General features: G+C 46.5%; 1 protein-coding gene across 1 annotated transcript in view; it reads left to right on the top strand.

Moving 5' to 3' along the window:
- Positions 1–21,804, top strand: part of nxf1b (nuclear RNA export factor 1b) — a 98,073-nt gene that overhangs the window by 40,440 nt on the left and 35,829 nt on the right. The window contains exons 6-12 of the mRNA XM_078427823.1: positions 2,492–2,572; positions 4,795–4,864; positions 8,329–8,417; positions 11,035–11,142; positions 14,086–14,195; positions 19,057–19,093; positions 21,303–21,371. Coding sequence (XP_078283949.1) covers positions 2,492–2,572; positions 4,795–4,864; positions 8,329–8,417; positions 11,035–11,142; positions 14,086–14,195; positions 19,057–19,093; positions 21,303–21,371 — 564 coding nt within the window. The remainder of the gene's footprint in view (positions 1–2,491; positions 2,573–4,794; positions 4,865–8,328; positions 8,418–11,034; positions 11,143–14,085; positions 14,196–19,056; positions 19,094–21,302; positions 21,372–21,804) is intronic.

The following is a 21,804-nucleotide window of genomic DNA, read 5'->3' as shown; positions in this document are numbered from 1 at the left end:
GCAGATGCTGGTTTAAACCGAAGATGGACACAAAAAGCTGGAGTAACTCAGAGGGACAGGCAGCATCTCTGGAGAGAAGGAATGGGTGACGTTTTGGGGCGAGACCCTTCTTCAGACTGCCAAGTCTTTGGACTCCAGCCTGGAGAAGCGTCTTGACCCGAAACGTCACCTGTTCCTTTTCTCCAGAGATGTTGCCTGACCCGCTGAGTTACTCCAGCTTTTTGTGTCAATCTTTAGTTTAAGCCAGCAGTTCCTTCTAACACATCTCCTCGTTGGAGGCCGATTTGCTTTGACAGGTGAACGCAAACGATTGTTATAGTGTCACATGGCGCAGAAACAGGCCCTTCAGCCCAACTTGCCCGATGCCAACCAAGATGCCCGATCTACCTGTCCCACCTTCCCGCGTTAGGCCCATATCCCTCTAAACCTAACCTAAAGCTCCGTTTTGAAGATCAATGATCTTCTGATCAGTGAAGATCTGATTATTTCCATTACCTGGATAAATAGTCGGCCCTATTTAGTCTTTAACTAAATGCCATCTTGCCATGTGCATAACAGTGGCTGTAAATCAGGTTAAAAAACCACGGTGCACAAACTCTTGTCTTATGACGGTTTACCAGCCACCAAAGTCAAGACTGCCTGGGAGCGTGAAATGGGGTTGAACCTGGAGGATAATGGTGGGACGCTGCTCTTAATAAAATTCACACAAGCTCGACTTGTGCTCGTTTCACTCTCATACAGTTTAAGGTACTCTTTAGAATTCATTTTTCCAAAGCTCGACTGTCACAAATTTATCCCAATATCACCGACAGCTGTGACAGATGTCACGCTTCATCCTGCAATTTAACCCATATGTTCTATTCTTGTCCATTATTATTTTGCCTTTGGCAGAACTATTTCAATACTATGTCACAAATACTTTCGATAACTATAAACATCGCTCCCCATGTTGCCACATTTGGGCTTCCAGAAGACCATAACCGTCACACCTCCATGCAATTGGACATTCTTGCTTTCACTTTCCTACTGGCAAGACGGCATCTTCTTCTTAATAGACAATAGGTGCAGGAGGAGGCCATTCGGCCCTTCGAGCCAGCACCGCCATTCAATGTAATCATGGTTGATCATTCTCAATCAGTACCCCGTTCCTGCCTTCTCCCCATACCCTCTGACTCCGCTATCCTTAAGAGCTCTATCTTGCTCTCTCTTGAATGCATTCAGAGAATTGGCCTCCACTGCCTTCTGAGGCAGAGAATTCCACAGATTTACAACTCTCTGACTGAAAGGGTTTTTCCTCATCTCCGTTCTAAATGGCCTACCCCTTATTCTTAAACTGTGGCCCCTGGTTCTGGACTCCCCCAACATTGGGAACATGTTTCCTGCCTCTAACGCGCCCAACCCCTTAATAATCTTATACGTTTCAATAAGATCTCCTATCATCCTTCTTCACTGGAAGCCTACTAAAGCTCCCTCCAGCTCTCAGTGGCTCAGCGATATCATGTCCCTTCTAAAGTTAGAGAAGATTAGATATTCAGTGAGTGGCAACTCTGATAAATTTTATAATAAGTGGCAATCTTTTTTAACGTTTTTCCACTCTCTGCAATCTCTGTCTCCTGACTAACGGATCCCCCACCCCTTCTCCCCCTTTTTTTTGTCTTTTGTTTTGCTGTGTTTTGTTTTATTATATCTTTGAAACACAGTTTCATGACTAGTTTTTTTATAATTTCAATCTATTGAGATACACAGTACTTTGATTGTAGTATTGCCATTTTTGTTTCTATCCTTTGACTGTGATTCTCATCATTGAACTGACATTGTTTTTCATTTTCATGTGTCATATTTCTTAATAAAAATATAAATATATATTTTTTAATCTTGCTATTGAGGGCGTGCTGCGTAGGTTTACTAGGTTAATTCCCGGAATGGCGGGACTATCATATGTTGAAAGACTGGAGCGACTAGGCTTGTATACACTGGAATTTAGAAGGATGAGAGGAGATCTTATTGAAACGTATAAGATTATTAAGGGGTTGGACACGTTAGAGGCAGGAAACGTATAAGATTATTAAGTGGTTGGACACGTTGGGGGAGTCCAGAACCAGGGGCCACAGTTTAAGAATAAGGGGTAGGCCATTTAGAATGGAGATGAGGAAAAACATTTTCACTCAGAGAGTTGTAAATCTGTGGAATTCTCTGCCTCAGAAGGCAGTGGAGGCCAATTCTCTGAATGCATTCAAGAGAGAGCTAGATAGAGCTCTTAAGGATAGCGGAGTCAGGGGGTATGGGGAGAAGGCAGGAACGGGGTACTGATTGAGAATGATCACATTGAATGGCGGTGCTGGCTCGAAGGGCTGAATGGCCTCCTCCTGCACCTATTGTCTATTAAAAACCACGGTGCATGTGAATATCTATGAAAGATGCTATTTAAATACAAATCATCCTTTCTCTAAAACCATAACATGAATTTAACATGAAATGTTCGCCCTTACAGGTTGTGATCACAATAAACCCATCGGCGCCGCCATCTTCTGTCTCCAATGAGCTCAAGGCCGAAGAAATAGTGCACATAAAGGTAAGGGGAACGCAGAGACTGCTGAGGAATGTTCAGCGTAGCCATTACTGCCTTCACTTACTGTGTGCTTTTGTGCCTTTCGTGGGTTCACCCTCAGGAGGGCCGATCTAACCTCTGCTACAGTCACCCTGGGGAGAGGCACACAGGTGTCTGGAGGGCCAGGTGTCACCGTCCTGTTGGCCCTCTGCTCAAAGCGAGCATAGAAAGCACTCAGCTCATCGGGTAGAGTCATAGAGTGATACAGTGTGGAAACAGCCCAGCTTGTCCACACCGGCCATCATGTCCCAGCTACACTAGTCCCACCTGCCTGCGTTTGACCCATATCCCTCCAAACCTGTCCTATCCATGTACCGGTCCAAATGTTTCTTACACGTTGCAATTGTAGCACCTCAACTACCTCCTCAGGCAGCTCCTTCCATACACCCGCCACCCTTTGTGTGAAAAAGTTACCCCTCAGATTCCTATTAAATCTTTTCCCTTTCACCTTGAACCTCTGGTCCTCGATTCCCCTACTCTGGGCAAGAGACTCCATGCGTCTACCCGATCTATTCCTCTCATGATTTTATACACCTCCATAAGATCACCTCTCATCCTCCTGCGTTCCAAGGTACCGAGACCCAGCCTGCTCAACCTCTCCCTGTAGCTCACACTCTCTAATCCTGGCAACATCCTCGTAAATCTTCTTTGAACCCTTTCAAGCTTGACAACATCTTTCCCGTAACATGGTACCCAGAACTGAACACAATATTCTAAATGCGGTCTCACCAACGTCTTGTACAACTGCAACATGACCTCCCAACTTCGATACTCAAATGCATGATCACCAGTGATGTTGCCTGGCTTTGCTTTGCAGCCAGTTATCTTATTCAAACTGTGCCGCCTTCTCTGGGTGTCCGAAGTAATTATACTGGGACTCAAGTTTGTCCCGGTATTGTCTCTTGGCATCCTTGATGGCTTTGCAGAGATCAGATCTTCTGAGGCAGAGAATTCCACAGATTCACAACTCTCTGACTGAAAAAGTTTTTCCTCGTCTCAGTTCTAAATGGCCTACCACTTATTCTTAAACTGTGGCCCCTGGTTCTGGATTCCCCCAACATTGGGAACATGTTTCCTGCCTCTAACGTGTCCAACCCCTTAATAATCGTATACGTTTCGATAAGCGGGTGGCTCTGCTAACGTCATCCATCCTGTTTGTGCGAGTGAGGAGAGGCCGTGCGTGGTGACGTCAGACGTCAGCACTTGGAAAAAATGTGTTTAGAAATGAGAGTTTTAAAGTTTAAAATGTCTGTAACTTAAAAGATATTCGACCAATTTAAGTAAAACTTGTTATAAACAGTTGCGAGGACAGTGGTGATTGAGGTGGCGCTAACATTGTGGCGCTGTGGTTTACCATTGTGGGTGATGTCCATGTGGAGTGTGCATGCACCCCTTGTGATAGTGTGGGCTTCCCAACGTCAGGTTGCTTGGGGAGGGAGGGTTGGTGTTAAAGGACAGGAGGGATGATGAGGGTGTCAGGGGTGATGGGGAGAAGACAGGAGAATGGGGGTGAGAGGGAGACTGATACAATACAATACAATATATCTTTATTGTCATTGTACAGGGTACAACGAAATTGGGAATGCGCCTCCCATACGATGCAATAAATGAATTAGTTAATCAGTATAAATTCATACAACCCAGTGAAACCAAATTAGAAACAGATTTAAAACAGTATAAAGTGCAAGTATGTCTGCCAGTTCGCTGTGCGATGTGACCATCCGGCTCAGCAGGACCGGTTCATAGCAGCTATGGCCCTGGGGATGAAGCTGTTCCTGAGTCTGGAGGTGCGGGCATAGAAGGCCTTGTATCGTCTGCCCGATGGTAGAAGTTCGAACAGACTGTTGCAGGGGTGTGAAGAGTCTTTGTGGATGCTGGTGGCTTTTCTGAGGCATCGTGTATTGTAGATGCCCTCCAAGGCTGGTAGCTGTGTTCCGATGGTCCTCTGAGCTCTATTCTGATCTGAGAGCAGCCATGATTGAATGACGGAGTAGGCTTGATGGGGCCGAATGGCCTAATTCCGATTCTATAACTTACAAACTTGGTTGTGGTAAAAGGAATGAGGTACTGGAACAGAAGGGGTTGCTTTAAAGCCTGCGTGTGTAGATTTGATGGGCTGAATTGTCTCTGTCGTAAGAATCCATTCCAAGATTGAAATAATTTTGGAAATAAAACTTGTTTTCCAGCAATGCATGAGTAAACGTTACGACGGATCACAGCAGGCGCTCGACTTAAATAGCGTACGCAGTGACCCAGGTATGGATTTACAATTTAATTTTTCATATTCTAGGACTTACTTTCGCGATACAGCGCAGAAACAGGAATACAGAGCTTTATTTGTCATTCGGTACCAAGGTACCGAACAAAATTACATAGCAGTCACACAAAAAAAAAAGAACACAAGACACATGACCCCAACACAAACGTCCATCACAGTGACTCCAAACACCCCTTCACTGTGATGGAGGCAACAAAACTTCCACTCTCTTCCCCACGCCCACGGACAGACATCTCGTCCCCGACCGGCCCGCACAGTCCCCACAAGGGGATGGAAGTCCCCGCGGCCGAGCCGCACCGGGCGCTGAAACGTCCCGCGGCCGAGCCGGGCGATTGAAGGCCCCGCGGCCGAGCCGCACCGGGTGCTGAAACGTCCCGTGGCCGAGCCCGGCGATGGAAGGCCCCGCGGCCGAGCCGCACCGGGCACTGTTAAGTCCAGCGGCCGAGCCGCGCCGGGCGATGGAAGGCCCCGAACAGGCCCTTCGGTCCACCGAGTCTGCGCCAACCAGCAATCCCCGCACACTAACCCTATCCCACACATGTTGGGGGCCACTTACAATTTTAAATTTACATTTTAGATTTAGAGATAAAGCGCGGAAACAGGCCCTTCGGCCCACCAGGTCCGCGCCGACCAGCGATCCCCGCACACTAACACTATAGGGACAATTTTTTTAAATTTTATCTTTTATTTTTTACATTTGCCCAGCCAATTAACCTACATACCTGTATGTCTTTGGAGTGTGGGAGGAAACCGAAGATCTCGGAGAAAACCCACGCAGGTCACGGGGAGAACGTACAAACTCCATACAGACAGCACCCGTAGTCAGGATCGAACCCAGATCTCTGGTGCTGTAAGGCAGCAATGAGTTCCCGGTGCTGCATTCGCTGTAAGGCAGCAACTCTACCGCTGTGCCACCGTGCTGCCCACTTATCTACCCTTCATCTTTGTGCCAAGTTTCATTATTCCGTGGTTTTCCCCTGATTACAGTTCCAGGAACATTTGATATGTGAACCTAGACACACACCAGTGGTCTAAACCTGACCCCCTGCACCCACTTCTAGTTCCAATCAAGGTACTGGTCAGTGTTTGGGCCAGGCAAGCAATCAAATAGTTCCTAGACGTTTGTTGTCCAGTCCCATATTAATTTTAGACGCTATATTCTTATTAAACGTCTTCCAGGTTGAGACAATAGGATAGAATTAAAACAGTCAGCCCATCGAGTCTACATTCAATCATGGCTGATCTATTTTTCCCCAAAATGTTTTTCACTGTACCTCTTGTATGTGACAAGAAACTAAACTCTCAGCCCCATTGTCCTACCTTCAACACCCTTACGAATCAAGAAACTAAATGTGTGTAGGAAAGAACATCAGATGCTGGTTTAAATCAAAAGTAGACACAAAATGCTGGAGTAACTCAGCGGGACAGGCAGCATCTCTGGAGAGAAGGAATGGGTGAAGAATCAAGAAACTAAAAATCTTTGCTTTAAAAATACGCATTGATTTGGCCTCCACAGCCGTCTGTGGCAGTGAATTTCAGAGATTCGCCGCCCTCTGGTTGAAGAAATTCCTCCTCATCTCCTTTCTAAAGGTATGTGTCTTTATTCTGGGACTGCGCCCTCTGGTCCTAGACTCTCCCACGAGTAGAAGCAGCCTCTCCACATCCACTCTATCAAGGCCTTTCATTACCCAGTAGGTTTCACTGAGATCTTCCCTCAACCGTCTAAACTCCAATGAGTGCAGGCCCAGTCAATCGCTCCCAATCATCCCTGGGATCATCTTTGTAAGCTTCCTTTGGACACTCTCCAAAGCCAGCACTTCCGTCTTCAGGAAGTCCAGAACCAGGGGCCACAGTTTAAGAATAAGGGGTAGGCCATTTAGAACGGAGATGAGGAAAAACTTTTTCAGTCAAAGAGTTGTATATCTGTGGAATTCTCTGCCTCAGAAGGCAGTGGAGGCCAATTCTCTGAATGCATTCAAGAGAGAGCTAGATAGAGCTCTTAAGGATAGCGGAGTCAGGGGGTATGGGGAGAAGGCAGGAACAGGGTACTGATTGAGAATGATCAGCCATGATCACATTGAATGGCGGTGCTGGCTCGAAGGGCCGAATGGCCTCCTCCTGCACCTATTGTCTATTGTCTATAAAGGGCCCAAAGCTGCTCACAATATTCCAAATGTGGCCTCGCCAGCACCTGATAAAGCCTATGCACGACATTCCTGCTTTAATGTTCTAGTCCTCTCAATAGATAATAGGTTAGTGTGTGGGGATCGCTGGTCGGCGCAGACTCGGTGGGCCGAAGGACTTGTTTCTGCAATGTTTACGCAATTAAACTAAAACATTGCTTCTTGGACAGGGGTGATTCCTCAACGATTTTTGAGATTCCATCAACTTTGACCACGTAAATACTGTGTCTAAAAGAATAGGGCAGAGACCAGGTATCCAGTAGCAAGTGACTCTTCTCTGTTCAAAAGCTTTCCTACCATCGTCAGGGGGGATATCATGAGCGCGAGGTTTCTTGGGACTTAGTTGTTTATTGTCACGTGTACCGTACAGTGAAAAGCTTTTGTTGCCTGCTATCCAGTCAGCGGAAAGACAATACATGATTACAATTGAGCCATTCATTGTACAGATACATGATAAAGGGAATAACGTTTGGTGCAAGATAAAGCCAGTAAAGTCCGATCAAAGATAGTCTGAGGATCTCCAATGAGGTTGATAGGCACGGGTGCTGGCGGTCATGGGGAGAAGGCAGGAGAATTGGGTTAGGAGGGAGAGATAGATCAGCCATGACTGAATGGCAGAGTAGACTTGATGGGCCGAATGGCCTAATTCTGCTCCCATCACTTATGACCTAATGGTAGTTCTGGACCTCTCTAGTTGTGGTAGTGCGGTTCAATTGCCTGATAACAGCTAGGAAGAAACTGTCCCTGAATTTGGAGGTGTGTGTTTTCACGCTTCTATACCTTTTGTCTTATTGAAACTGCCCTTGCGCTTGTGATTTGTCCCTTGCCGATGGTGGAAAGGCTTTTTGGGAGGCGGGGTGAGTCACTCGCCATAGGATTCCCCGTCTCTGGTGCAGTCTTGCAGCCACAGCATTTACAGTCGAGACCAGGAGATCTAACTTGTAAATGTGTAGGAAGGAACTGCAGATGCTGGTTTAAACCGAAGATAGACACAAAAAGCTGGAGTAACCCAGCGGGACGGGCAGCATCTCTGGAGAGAAGGAATGGGTCGAGAAATCTGAACAAGGGTCTCAACCCGAAAAGTCACCCATTCCTTCTCTCCAGAGATGCTGCCTGTGTCCCGCTGAGTTACTCCAGCTATTTGTGTCTAACTTGTTCCTGGAATCGACTGCACACTTCCCACTCCCATTAAAGAGAAGCAGCAGCTCTATTTAAAGTTGACTGTACATTGGAATAATCAATGCTTTTGTTTTGTGCAGACCTTGTCTCCCAGAATATTGAAGTGGTGTTAAACAGAAGGAATTCCATGAGCTCGGTTGTCAAAATAATAGAAGAAAACATTCCCGAGGTAAGCAATGTACACTTTCCAAGGAACCTCTCTGATGGGGAAGGTCTACGCAGCCATTTTCAACTGATAGAGTGATACAGCGAGGAAACGGGCCCTTCAGCCCAACTTGCCCACGCCGGCCAACATGTCCCATCTGCACTAGTCCCACCTGCCTGCATTTAGTCCATCTCCCTCTTAACCTGTCCTATCCATGTACCTGTCCAAATGTTTCTTAAACGTTGCGATAGTACCTGCCTCAGCTACCTCCTCCGGCAGCTCGTTCCACACACCCACCACCCTCTGTGTAAAGTTGCCCCTCAGTTTCTTATTAAATCTTTCCCCCCTCACCATCTGGTTCTCGATTCCCCTACTCTGGGCAAAATATTGTGCATTTACCCGATCGAAACCTCTCATCGCTTTATACACCTCTATAAGATCACCCCTCATTCTCCCGTGCTCCAGAAATAAAGTCAAGTCAAGTCAAGTTTATTTCTCACATACACATACACGATGTGCAGTGAAATGAAAGTGGCAATGCCTGCGGATTGTGCAAAAAAAAAGAATTACAGTTACAGCATATAAATAAAAGTTAATACAGAGAAGACAAAATTTAGTCCCTGGAGTTATAAAAGTTAACAGTCCTGATGGCCTGTGGGAAGAAACTCCGTCTCATCCTCTCTGTTTTCACAGCGTGACAGCGGAGGCGTTTGCCTGACCGTAGCATCTGGAACAGTCCGTTGCTGGGGTGGTAGGGGTCCCCCATAATGTTGCTGGCTCTGGATCTGCACCTCCTGATGTATAGGTCCTGCAGGGGGGCGAGTGTAGTTCCCATGGTGCGTTCTGCCGAACGCACTACTCTCCGCAGAGCCTTTCTGTCCTGGGCAGAGCTGTTCCCAAACCAGATTGTAATGTTGCCGGACAGGATGCTCTCTACAGCCCCAGAGTAGAAGCATTGAAGGATCCTCAGAGACACTCTGAATTTCCTCAGCTGTCTGTAAAGGCGCTGCTTTGCCTTACCCACCAGTGCGGCAATGTGCGTTGCCCATGTCAGATCCTCTGTGATGTGGACTCCCAGGTATTTAAAACTGCTCACCCTATCCACAGTAGACCCATTTATCTCCAGTGGCGTGTATGTCCTCGGATGTTGAGCCCTTTTAAAGTCCACAAGCTCCTTAGTTTTTTTGACATCTGTTGACTCTGTGGATTTACCCTATGTATTCCTCTCACGATCTTATACACCTCTCAACTTCTCAACTTTCTCAACTTCTCCCTATAGCTCAGTCCCTCGAGTCCTGGCGACATCCTCGTAAATTTTCTTTGCGCCTTTTCCAGCTTGACAACATCTTTCCTACAACATGGTGGCCAAAACTGAACACAGTACTTCTAAATCTTTTAAGCTTAACAGTGGTATTTATCATGTGTAGGAAGGAACTGCAGATTCTGGTTTACACCGAAGATAGACACCAAATGCTGGAGTAACTCAGCGGGACAGGCAGCATCTCTGGAGAGAAGGAATGGGGAAACGTCACCCCTTCCTTCTCTCCGGAGATGCTGCCTGCCCCGTTGAGTTACTCCAGCATTTGGTGTCTATCTTCGGTGTAAACCGGCATCTGCAGTGCTTTCCTACCCAAAACGTAATCTGTTCGTTCTCTCTCCAGAACTGTCTGAAGAAGGGTCCCAACCTGAAACGTCATCAGTCCATTCCCACCACAGATGCTGCCTGGTCCACTGCGTTACTCCGGCACTCTGTTTTGTTAGAGCTCGGTGGGTCAAGCAGCAGCTGTGGAGTCCAAGAACCTGTTGAGTTCTTCTCAAGAGAAACCCCCTTAGCCTTCTCCTTATACCTTGCAAACCAGTCTCCTGCAAATGCACCTGCATTTACTCCAGCATTTTATGTCTATCTTTAGTAGTATTTGTTACATTTGATCAAGACCATTTTAACAATTGATCAACAGGTAGAGCATCTTTTGCATACGATGTGGAGGACCGCCACCTCTCCCATTAAGATGGCTGTGTATAACTTGTGTACGAAGGAACTGCAGATGCTGGTTTAAAGCAGAGATAGACACAAAATGCTGGAGTAACTCAGCGGGACAGGCAGCATCTCTGGATAAAGGAATCAAAGATACTAGAGGAACAAGATGAACCACTCCGTCGAAGTCGCCTATACTGAAGTGTAGTACGCAAAGGAGCGTAACGTCCGTCATTTTAGTAGGCAGACCCCACCGTTCGCTCTGCCTCTCGCAGTGTAATCGGTGTTGTGGGGGAACAGTATGTGTGATGATACCATTAAAATGCAGAATATATCTCATTTATCACAGATTTTTGTTATTTTTCTTTTTAAATGTTTCTGCAGGTTTCTGCCTACTAAAATGGCGCCGTGACGTACTACATTTTTTAGGGTCGAGTGGTCTATCTTGCTCTACTCTATTATCTTTGGAAGGAATGGATGACATTTTGGGTCGAGACTGGTCTGAAGAAGGGTCTCGACCCGTAACGTCACCCATTCCCTCCCTCCAGAGATGCTGCCTGACCCGCTGAGTTGCTCCGGCATTTTGTGTCGATCTGTGTGTGTATCTTGTGGTCTCAGATGCTCCTGCAGACCAAACGCCCTTATAATTTGTGTATTATTTTCTAGCTGCTCTCTCTCAACCTGGGCAACAACAAGCTGTACAGATTAGACGACCTGGCAGACTTGATTACTAAAGCATCTGGTTTGAAAATTTTGAATCTTTCCCGAAACGAGGTACGTGTGCGCTAATGGCCAGGAATGTCATTACATAAACCTACCGAGCCGGTTGCAATTGTCCTCTGCCTAAATCAACATTTCCAGTTAAATAATTGTTGCCTTTCATCTTTCTTTATTTTTTGTTTCCTATTTTTCACCCAGCCACTTTGTAAGGAACATTAACTTATCTTTTTTTGTTGTTGTGAATATTAAAGAATGGAAATAGGATGGAAGAAGGATGGTTAAAGTGCTTGATACTTGTGGTGTGCGGTGAGGGGGGGAAGGGGGAAGATTTAATGGGAACCCGAGGGGTAACCTTTTTACACAAAGGGTGGTGGGGTATATGGAACGAGCTGCCGGAGGAGGTAGTTGAGGCAGGGACTATCGCAACGTTTAAGAAACATTTATACCGGTAGATGGCTAGGGTAAGTTTACAGGGATACAGGCCAAAAGCGGGCAGGTGGGAATTGTGTTGATGGGACATGTTGGTCGGCATGGTCAAGTTTTGCCGAAGGGCCTGTTTCCACACTGTATGACTCTATGACTAATGTTTGCCAATAAGCAAGTCTCAGTTCGATCCTGTCTATGCTGTCTGGGGCGCAGCGGTAGAGCTGCTGCCTTACAGCGAATGCAGTGCCGGAGACTCGGGTTCCATCCTGACTAGGGGCACCGTCTGTACGGAGTTTGTACGTTCTCCCCGTGACCTGCGTGGGTCTTCTCCGAGATCTTCGGTTTCCTCCCACACTCCAAAGACGTACAGGCATGTAGGTTAATTGGCTGGGCAAATGTTTAAAAAAATTTTTTTTAATTGTCCCTAGTGTGTGTAGGATAGTGTTAATGTGCGGGGATCGCTGGGCAGCGCGGACCCGGTGGGCCGAAGGGCCTGTTTCCGCGCTGTATCTCTAAATCTAAAAAAAATGCGGAGTTTGTGCGTTCTCCCCGTGACCGCGTGGGTATTCTCCGGGTGCTCTGGTTTCCTCCCACACTCCAAAGACGTACAGGTTTGTAGATTGATTGGCTTCGGTATAATTGTAAATTGTCCCTAGTGTGTAGGTTAGCGCCAATATTATGGGTGATTGCTGGCCGGCACAGTGGGGCTTGTTTCTGCATTGTACTGTACCGTATCTCTAAAGTCTAAAGGCTGATGGGTGAGAATGGGATTGTCTGCTTGTGATGATCTTAATTAAATAGCTTGTACAAGGTTGTGGCTACGAGGTTAGCTAACAGTGGATAGATTAGACAGGGCAGACATAAAATGCTGGAGTAACTCAGCGGGTTGGGCAGCATCTCGAGAGAGAGAAGGAACGGGTGACGTTTTGGGTCGGGACCCTTCTTCAGACTGATGTCAGGGGAGGGGGCAGGACAAAGATAGGATGAAGTCGGAGACAGGAAGACTAGTGGGAGAACGGGGAAGGGGGAGGAGATGGAGAGAGAGAGAGAGAGAGAGAGAGAGAGAGAGAGAGGGGAAGCAGGGACTACCTGAAGTTGGAGAAGTCAATGTTCATACCGCTGGGGTGTAAGCTGCCCAAGCGAAATATGAGGTGCTGTTCCTCCAATTTGCGCTGGGCCTCACTCTGACAATGGAGGAGGCCCAGGACAGAAAGATCAGATTGGGAATGGGAGGGGGGGGTTGAAGTGCTGAGCAACCGGGGAGATCCGCTTAGTTGAGACGGACTGAGCGGAGGTGTCGAGCGAAACGATCGCCGAGCCTGCGCTTAGTCTCGCCGACGTAGAGAAGTTGACACCTGGAACAGCGGATACAAAAGATGAGGTTGGAGGAGGTGCAGGTGAACCTCTGCCTCACCTGGATCGATTAGAGATTAGCGATGCCGCATTGAAAAACACCTCATCACTGTCCAGGCTAACCATCAACCATCATTTGGCATGAGAGAGAGAGCGAGAGAGAGAGAGATCCATTGTGGGGACGAAGGAATAAATCTTAATTCCAGGCTACTGTCTCACGGTGGGTTTCATTTATGTACAATGCACTTTAATTTGGTGAAAAGTTCCTTATGCCAGGAGCTGAGAAATTCTGGCATGTGTAAACATCTTATCAACAGCCAAGGGAACAATTAACATACAGCACTGATTCTTACCTGCAGAAAAGTTCACACATACATATATTTCGTTGAAAACGCTCACAACCATTCCAAAAACCCCCCAAATGTACTGTTTAATAAGTAGCTTTGCAATGTGATGAACAAGCTGGAAGTAACACCTGTTCTTTCTCTTAATATTTTTTACGTTTCATCTTCAAAACAGGCTGAACTCTAAAACTATCATGGTTTTAACCATTGACTTTTATTTGGAGTTATTTTAATGGTTTGCATTCACTGAATGTCAGAAACTAATAGTAAAATATATACAGATGTCCCAAATTTATGATGAAGGATTAGTTTAGTTTAGAGATACAGAGCGGAAACAGGCCCTTCGGCCCTCCGAGTCCGCACCGACCAGCGATCCCCGCACACCTACACTACCCTACACGCACTAGGGACAATTCTACATTCATACCAAGCCAATTAACCTACAAACCTATACGTCTTTGGGGTGTGGGAGGAAACCAGAGATCTCGGAGAAAACCCACGCAGGTCACAGGGAGAACGTACAAACTCCGTACAGGCAGCGCCCGTAGTCGGGATCGAACTGGATTCTCTGGCGCTGTGAGGCAGCAGCTCTACCGCTGCGCCACTGTGCCGCCCAATAAGGTACGCAAAGATGTGTACTCAATGTCTACAGGGATCTGTTGCTCTTGCCATGAAATGTGAAATAGTGGTGATAAACTTTTTTTTTTAATTGCTTTTTCTTGGCTTTAACTTATCAAGTCAAGTATTGACCACTCAAGCTGCAGGTTTAAATAGAAGCCCGAGGGGTGAGCCTCGGAGCATGGATAGTGGCTTTAGTTTTATGGACAGCATTGCAGTACTCTGTAAGAACAATGCCACGTGAATCTCTGTTTAGCTCAAATCCGAAAGAGATCTGGACAGGATAAAAGGCTTCAAGCTGGAGGAACTTTGGTTGGAAGGGAATCCTCTATGTGCAAACTTTCGGGATCAGGCGACCTACGTCAGGTCAGTAGAAGGACCCCTTGTTCTGCTTTCGTTTCAGGACGCTTTGCAAATGGCACTCGCTACATTTTTTCCCAGTATATTTCAACTTATTACTAATTTACTCCTCCCTCCAATGTGTTTACTTTGTACAGTAATGGCGCTGACAAAGTTCACTATTACTTATCATAATTTATGTATGTGAACAAGTAGATACTGCTAGCGATTGCTAAATTGAAAGTCAATATTTTTCCCATCCGGTCTGATCTGCAGATGGTTAAGAACTTTTTTTAAACATTTCCTATTTTCATTAGATCTAATGATGAAAACACAGATTAGTATCCATTTTGAGGGCATATTATGAAGAACTGCATTCTAAAGAAGTTGTAGATGTACTTCATTTTCCTGGTTTGTCATTAAAATGGGTAAAGTGTTGAGGTTGGAGGCTGCAAAGGCTTGTGAAAATGTTGTTTATCAGAGTGTCCTGGCAATCGTCTCCTTGCATTCCTCTGAAAAGCTCTGAATGCTCTCAAAAGCCAATGGTCACCCGAATGAATCAACTCCTACTTTGGCAAGCCTGTGACAAATTTTACACATCGACGACTATTTTATATTGGTACATATAAAAGAAGACTCTGGCCGCCATGCGCAGTGGTCGTTAACATCTGAAGTGGATCGACGTTCTTCCTTGTGGCCAGTGAAGAAGGCTGGTTAGCCAGTGACGGGTAAGATTCCTCCAGAAAGGAACAACCTAAGACAGGCACAGCCGTGCATTGGCCTTCAAAGCGCAGGGGTGATCATGTGGCTTTGGGGCATTCGTGGCTTTTGCAACTGCTCGGAGAGTTTGACCAGTTGAGCAAAGCGACCAGGCAGAATATTTTACACAACGCCGGCAGCCTCAGATTTTGACAATCAAACGCCAAGCTAGGGCAGCCATTTTGTTTTGTTTTCCTCTCTTCTAAATCTGCCTTGTGAGGAAACGTTTGAGGTGTAGCACCAAAAGTTTCATTTTTTCCTTAGTACCTAATCAGATGTACAGCACTTTGGTCAACGTGGGTTGTTTTTAAATGTGCTATACAAATAAAATTGACTTGACTTGACTTGATTAATTTTGCACAATGTTGGCAACTTATTTTTAAATAAGATGTTGACCCGTCGATAAAGGCAATCGAATAATTCTTTGGACAGCAGTTCTTCATTATGCCCTCTTATCTCCCACTGCCTTCCTCATTCTCTTGTTCATACTCCTTGATCTCATCGCCCCAGCCCTTATCGAGGCCTTTAAAATTTATTTTTTTAAACTCCCTAGATTTGCCACCCAGTTTTTGCTTTTTGTTTGCTCCCTGTGTGTTTACGGCGTTCATTTGAACGGAATTAGTAACTAGTGATGATATCACATTGCCTTAACCCTTCTCCCTTCCCCATCCTAACTAATCATAGTATCTCTTTTTCCAACATTGATCCTGTACACTATCGCCCGTGTTCAGGTGAGTGTTTAGCTTGGTAAGTAAACGGAAACTAAATGTGAATGAGACAGGGTGGTGGGCAGTGTTGCTTCTAGTTGGCCTACGTAGGCTGGCTTGTAAATTTTACATACGTCCTGGGACGGTACTAGCCGCCGCTGCAGCTGAATTCACTGGTTCATTTTGGCAAGCGGGTAAATCACAGGCACTTGGGTTGGCGAGGAGCTCAGTCTAAATTCTCCATTAAAATTGGCGAAATAGCCCACGTATTTTGTGCACTTGTGAAGGAATAATTAGTCTGCTACACCACATATTCGAAACCCATTGAGAATACTAGACTAGAGGGTGTGAGCTATTGAGAGAGGTTGAGCAGGCTGGGACTCTATTCCATGGAGTGCAGGAGGATGAGGGGTGATCTTACAGAGGTGTATAAAATCATGAGAGGAATAGTTTGGGTGGAGTCTCTTGCTCAGTGTAGGGGAATTGAGGACCTGAGAATGGGTTTCGGCTGAAGGGGAAAAGATTTAATAGGAATCTGAGGGGCAACTTTTTCACACAAAGGGTGATGGGTGTACGGAACAGGCTGCCAGAGGAGGTAGTTGAGGCAGGGACTATCCCAACATTTAAGAAACAGTTATACAGGTACATGGATAGGACGGGTTTGGAGGGATATGGACCAAAAGCGGGCAGATGGGACTAGTGTAGCTGGGACATCTTGGCCGGTGTGGGCCGCAGGGCCTGTTTCCACGCAGTATCACTCTGTGACTCAAATAGAATGATTTTAATGCTGCAAATGAGGATTTTAATTCTGCCCACTAGAATGGAAGATAAATCTGTGCTAAAAGCCTCCAAGGATATGTGAAAAGATTATTTTTCTTCCCATTCTTTCCACCACTGTAAATTACTTAATGGATTTGAGGCCTTTAGAAATGGTTTTAATATAGCCTAAATAGACCAACTAAAAGCTTTCTGCCATTGTAGGCTAAAGTATTGTGAAACATTTCAATTGATTTTCTGCAATTTGGGGGCTTTAGGTATTTTTAAAAGATCTGTCATGGACGTCTTGAATCAGCACTCACCGAACACTTCGAACACTCCCAAATCCTAACTATTTCTTCTAGTAGCTTTCTCATTCAGCCTCAGATCTGCAGAGTAATGCTGCTGCAATATTCTAGAGGTCTTTACCAGCTAGGGGACTATGGGGAGACACTCCAAAGATCTCAATAGATTATTCTCAGTTTAGTTTGTTGAGGTGCGGTGAAAAGCTTTTGTTGCGCGCTATCCAGTCAGCGGAAGGACAATGCATGATTACAATCGAGCCGTTTCCATTTCACAGATGCATGATAAGGTCATAAGTGATAGGAGCAGAATTAGGCCATTCAGCCCATCAAGTCTGCTCCGCCGTTCAATCACGGCTGATCTATCTCTCCCTCCTCACCCCATTCTCCTGCCTTCTCCCCATAACCCCATGACACCCGTAATAATCAAGAATCTATCAATCTCTGCTTTAAAAATATCCGTTGACTTGGCCTCCACAGTCTTCTATGGCAAAGAATTCTACAGATTCACCACCCTCTGACTAAAAAAAATCCTTTCCTTCTCCTTCCTAAAGGAACGTCCTTTAATTCTGAGGCGATGACCTCTGATCCTAGACTCTCCCACTAGTGGAAATATCCTCTCCACATCCACTCTATCCAAGCCTTTCACTGTTCTGTACTTTTCAATGAGGTCCCCCCCCCCTCATCCTTCTAAACTCCAGTGAGTACAGGCCCAGAGCCGTAAAACGCTCGTCATGTGTTAACCCACTTGTTCCCGGGATCGTCCTTGTAAACCTCCTCTGGACCCTCTCCAGAGCCAGCACATCCTTCCTCAGATATGGGAGTCACGTTTAGTGCAAGACGGTGAGAGGGCACCCTGAGATCTGTTGAGCCGTGTGAGGTTCAAATAGTTAACGGGAGGTTACTTTGCTCTGGACTGTCAGAGCATGCAAAGCTAGAACAAGGAGATAGACACAAAAAGCTGGAGTAACTCAGCGGGACAGCCAGCATATCTGGCGAGAAGGAAAGGGTGACGTTTCAGGTCGAGACCCATCTTGACTGTGGGTGGGTGCCACTTTTGCTGTGGGCAGATTGGGTCAGGTGTCCATCTTTAGTGTGGGCATACGGCCATCTTTGTTGTGGACAAATTGGGGAAGGCATCCATCTTTACCGTATGGCAATTTGGAAAGGGTGTCCATCCATAGAACAAGAAGACAGACACAAAAAGCTGGAGTAACTCAGCGTGTGACAGGCAGCATCTCTGGAGAGAAGTGAATGGGTGATGTTTCGGGTCGAGACCCTTCTTCAGATATCAATAGACAATAGACAATAGGTGCAGGAGTAGGCCATTCAGCCCTTCGAGCCAGCACCGCCATTCAATGCGATGATGGCTGATCATTCTCAATCAGTACCCCGTTCCTGCCTTCTCCCCATACCCCCTCACTCCGCTATCCTTAAGAGCTCTATCCAGCTCTCTCTTGAAAGCATCCAACGAACTGGCCTCCACTGCCTTCCCACACAAAGCTAGAACAAAGTCTACGCACGGAAGCACAATGTTGTTTCAGCATTTAATCACCAGGCGCTCTCATGATTCAGGTGGCATTTATTTAAACTCTTTAACTAAAACCTCCCTGAAGCCTTAGGAGACCACATAAGCTTTAACTGCAGCACCCAACAAGGATTCTAGCAGAACACAAACACACTGCTGGGGGAACTCAGCGGGTCAGGCAGCATCTACGGGGGGAGTGGACAGGTGATATTTCGGGGCATACTGTGTAGCTTGGTGGTTCTATTTAATTTCACGTTTTGCCACCAAGCCAAGTTGTGAGCTCAGAGTTAATTTAGTGTGTGGGACATGCGATTTCCCCACCCTGGCATTTTGCCCAGAGAATGATCAGTGTGATCTTGAGAGAACCTGGCTCGAGTCAAGGTCAGAACAGTTCTGGCCATTTTGTAGACGTCGTGCCTCATCGAGTAAACAGCCCAAAGAGTTCTCTCAATTGAGGTTAATGGGTCCTTTGGTCTCGAGCTTCGACACGACGTTGAGCCAGTAGAAATGAAATGCAAGTGAAGGAAGGAACTGCAGATGCTGGTTTACACCGAAGATAGATTTACAAAAAGCTGGAGTAACTCAGCGGGTCAGGCAGCATCTCTGGAGAAAAGGAATAGGTTACATTTTGGGTCAGGGCCTGTCTTCAGACAGTCAGTTGGCATCCATCCAGTGGGTGTATGTGACTGAGCTGCTGTGGGGAGGGGAGGGGACTTGTCAGCTGGGAATTGACTGTGGGGCCACTCTGACCTCTGGCAATGTGTTGATGGAAATTTCCTCGCCAATTTTAAAAACTGTGACTTTGTTTCACTTCTCTCCTTTGCAATGTTTGACAGTGCGGTCAGGGAAAAATTTCCAAAGCTGCTGAGACTGGTGAGTACACTGCTGGTGGGTTTCTGTAGATGAGTGGAGGATTGGCAGTGTTGCCTAGAGTTGGGAGTGAGTGAGTTAGTGGTGGAGTGGGTGGGAGCTAACAAATCAAACATCACAACGCTTACCATGTGCAGGATAACGAGGAGATCTTGATTTGCACTTTTAATTTAGAGATTTGATTTGAATCATTTAATTTTAAATCTTCCACTTTAGTGCAAACTCCTTTTTTTAGTTTAGTGGGGAGACACAACGCGGAAACAGGCCCTTCAAGTCCGCACCGACCAGTGATCTCTGTACATTTTAACACTGTCCTATACGCACGAGGGACAATTTTCTAAACATTTACACCAAGCCGATTAACCTACAAACCTGTTCGTCTTTGGAGTTTGGGGGGCAAACCGAAGATCTTGGAGAAAACCCACGCAGGTCACGGGGAGAATGTACAAATGCCGTACAGACAGCGCCCTTAGTCGGGATGGAACCCGGGTCTCTACCGCTGCCCCACCATGCATGACTGAGTGAGTTTCCTCCGGGTGCTCCGGTTTCCTCCTGCACCCCAAAGACGTGCAGGGTTTGTAGGCTGATTGGCCCCTTGTAAATGGCTCCGTAATGTGTGAGAAGTGGATGAGAAATGGGACTAGTGTGAACGGGTGATGAGTGGCCGGGGTGGACTTGGTTGGCCGAAGGGCCTGTTTCCATGCTGTGTCATTAAACTCTTCAAACGTAACGTTGGAATGTAATCTATATACTAAAACTCTCGTTTGTTTGTTTATTTGTGATCGAACTACAGCCAAAACGGTACACGATAGCTTGACAATTTTAGGCCCATCTTACTCACTGTCATCGCTTTAATGGTAAAGCAAGTAGTTTTATTGAAATCGGTGTTATATTTTTTTAAGTTATTCACATTTTAAAGTTTAAATCTATCTCCTAGGGAGGGAGGGAGAGGGGGGGGGGGAAGGTGGATAAGGGGGGTTGAGAGGGGAGGGGGAAGGGAGGGAGGGATAGAGGGAGGGTAGGAGAGGGTGCTGCACCCATGCAGGAGAGGTTTGGGCCCAATGGGTCCACTTGATCGATTAAACTTTAAACCCAACGTTTCAAAGCTCTTGTGTCGAACCAGAATGAAATAATCTAGGTGACTTTGTAAACAAAATAGTCAAGAACAGAGTGTGGCACAGCTGGAAAACCCACTGCTTCACTGCTCCAGTGACCTGGGTTCGATCCTGACCTCTGGATGTTTGTGGAGTTTGCAGGCTCTCCCTGCGACCACGTAGTATTCCCCCTGGGTGTTGCCACATCTGAACAATATGCTGGTCGGTAGGTTAAATGGCCACTGCATATTGCCACGGTGTTTCGCTGAGTGGTGGAATCTGGGGGCATTTCATGGGAAGATAGTGCAGCGTAGGTTTACGAGGTTAATTCCCGGAATGGCGGGACTGTCGTATGTTGAAAGACTGGAGCGACTAGGCTTGTATACACTGGAATTTAGAAGGATGAGAGGGGATCTTATCGAAACGTATAAGATTATTAAGGGGTTGGACACGTTAGAGGCAGGAAACATGTTCCCAATGTTGGGGGAAGTCCAGAACAAGGGGCCACAGTTTATGAATAAGGGGTAGGCCATTTAGAACTGAGATGAGGAAAAACTTTTTCAGTCAGAGAGTTGTGAATCTGTGGAATTCTCTGCCTCAGAAGGCAGTGGAGGCCAATTCTCTGAATGCATTCAAGAGAGAGCTAGATAGAGCTCTTAAGGATAGCGGAGTCAGGGGGTATGGGGAGAGGGCAGGAACGGGGTACTGATTGAGAATGATCAGCCATGATCACATTGAATGGCGGTGCTGGCTCGAAGGGCCGAATGGCCTCCTGCACCTATTGTCTATTGTCTAATTTGGGGAGAATATAAAGTGTTGGAGATGGACACAAACTGCTGGAGTAACTCAGCGAGACAGGCAGCATCTCTGGAGGGAAGGAATGGGTGACGCCCCGGTTCGAGACTATTCTTCAGACTGAAGAATTCTTCAGATATTAAGGGTTGGGACAGGTTAAGTGTGAAGATAGGTGGGTGCTAGCATGGATTTGCTAGGCCTTTCTACGTTTCATTGCATTACCTTTGTCAGGGTTCCCAATAGAATGAGCATTTAATAGTTGAGGTACTGAGGTTCTACTGCAATGGTCGATTCTCCAGGCTGACTGGGTTTTCTTCACGCAGGACGGCCACGACCTTCCGCCTCCAATTGCCTTTGACGTTGAAACACCGACCACACTTCCTTCTTGCAAGGTATGATGTTAATGCACTGAAGGTAGACACAAAAAGCTGGAGTAACTCAGCGGGACAGGCAGCATCTCTGGAGAGAAGGAAAGGGTGACGTTTCAGGTCAAGACCCTTCTTTACTGCCACCTTTGCTGTGGGCAGATTGGGTCAGGTGTCCATCTTTATTGTGGGCATGCGGCCATCTTTGTTGTGGGCAAGTTGGGGAGGGCATCCATCTTTACTGTATGGCAATTTGGGAAGGGTGTCCATCTTTAGTGTGGGCAGGAATGAGCTGCAGATGCCGGTTTAAACCAAAGATAGACATAAAAAGCTGGACAGGCAGCATCTCTGGAGAGGCAGCATCTCTGGAGCGAAGGAATACATGACAATTTGTGTCGGGTCCCTTCTCCTGACCCGAAACGTCGCCTATTCCTTTTCTCCAGTGATGCTGCCTGACCTG

The sequence above is a fragment of the Rhinoraja longicauda genome, chromosome 34 (genome assembly GCF_053455715.1).
Source record: "Rhinoraja longicauda isolate Sanriku21f chromosome 34, sRhiLon1.1, whole genome shotgun sequence".
NCBI classification, from domain to species: Eukaryota; Metazoa; Chordata; class Chondrichthyes; order Rajiformes; family Arhynchobatidae; genus Rhinoraja; species Rhinoraja longicauda.
This window is presented reverse-complemented; position numbering and strand designations above follow the sequence as displayed.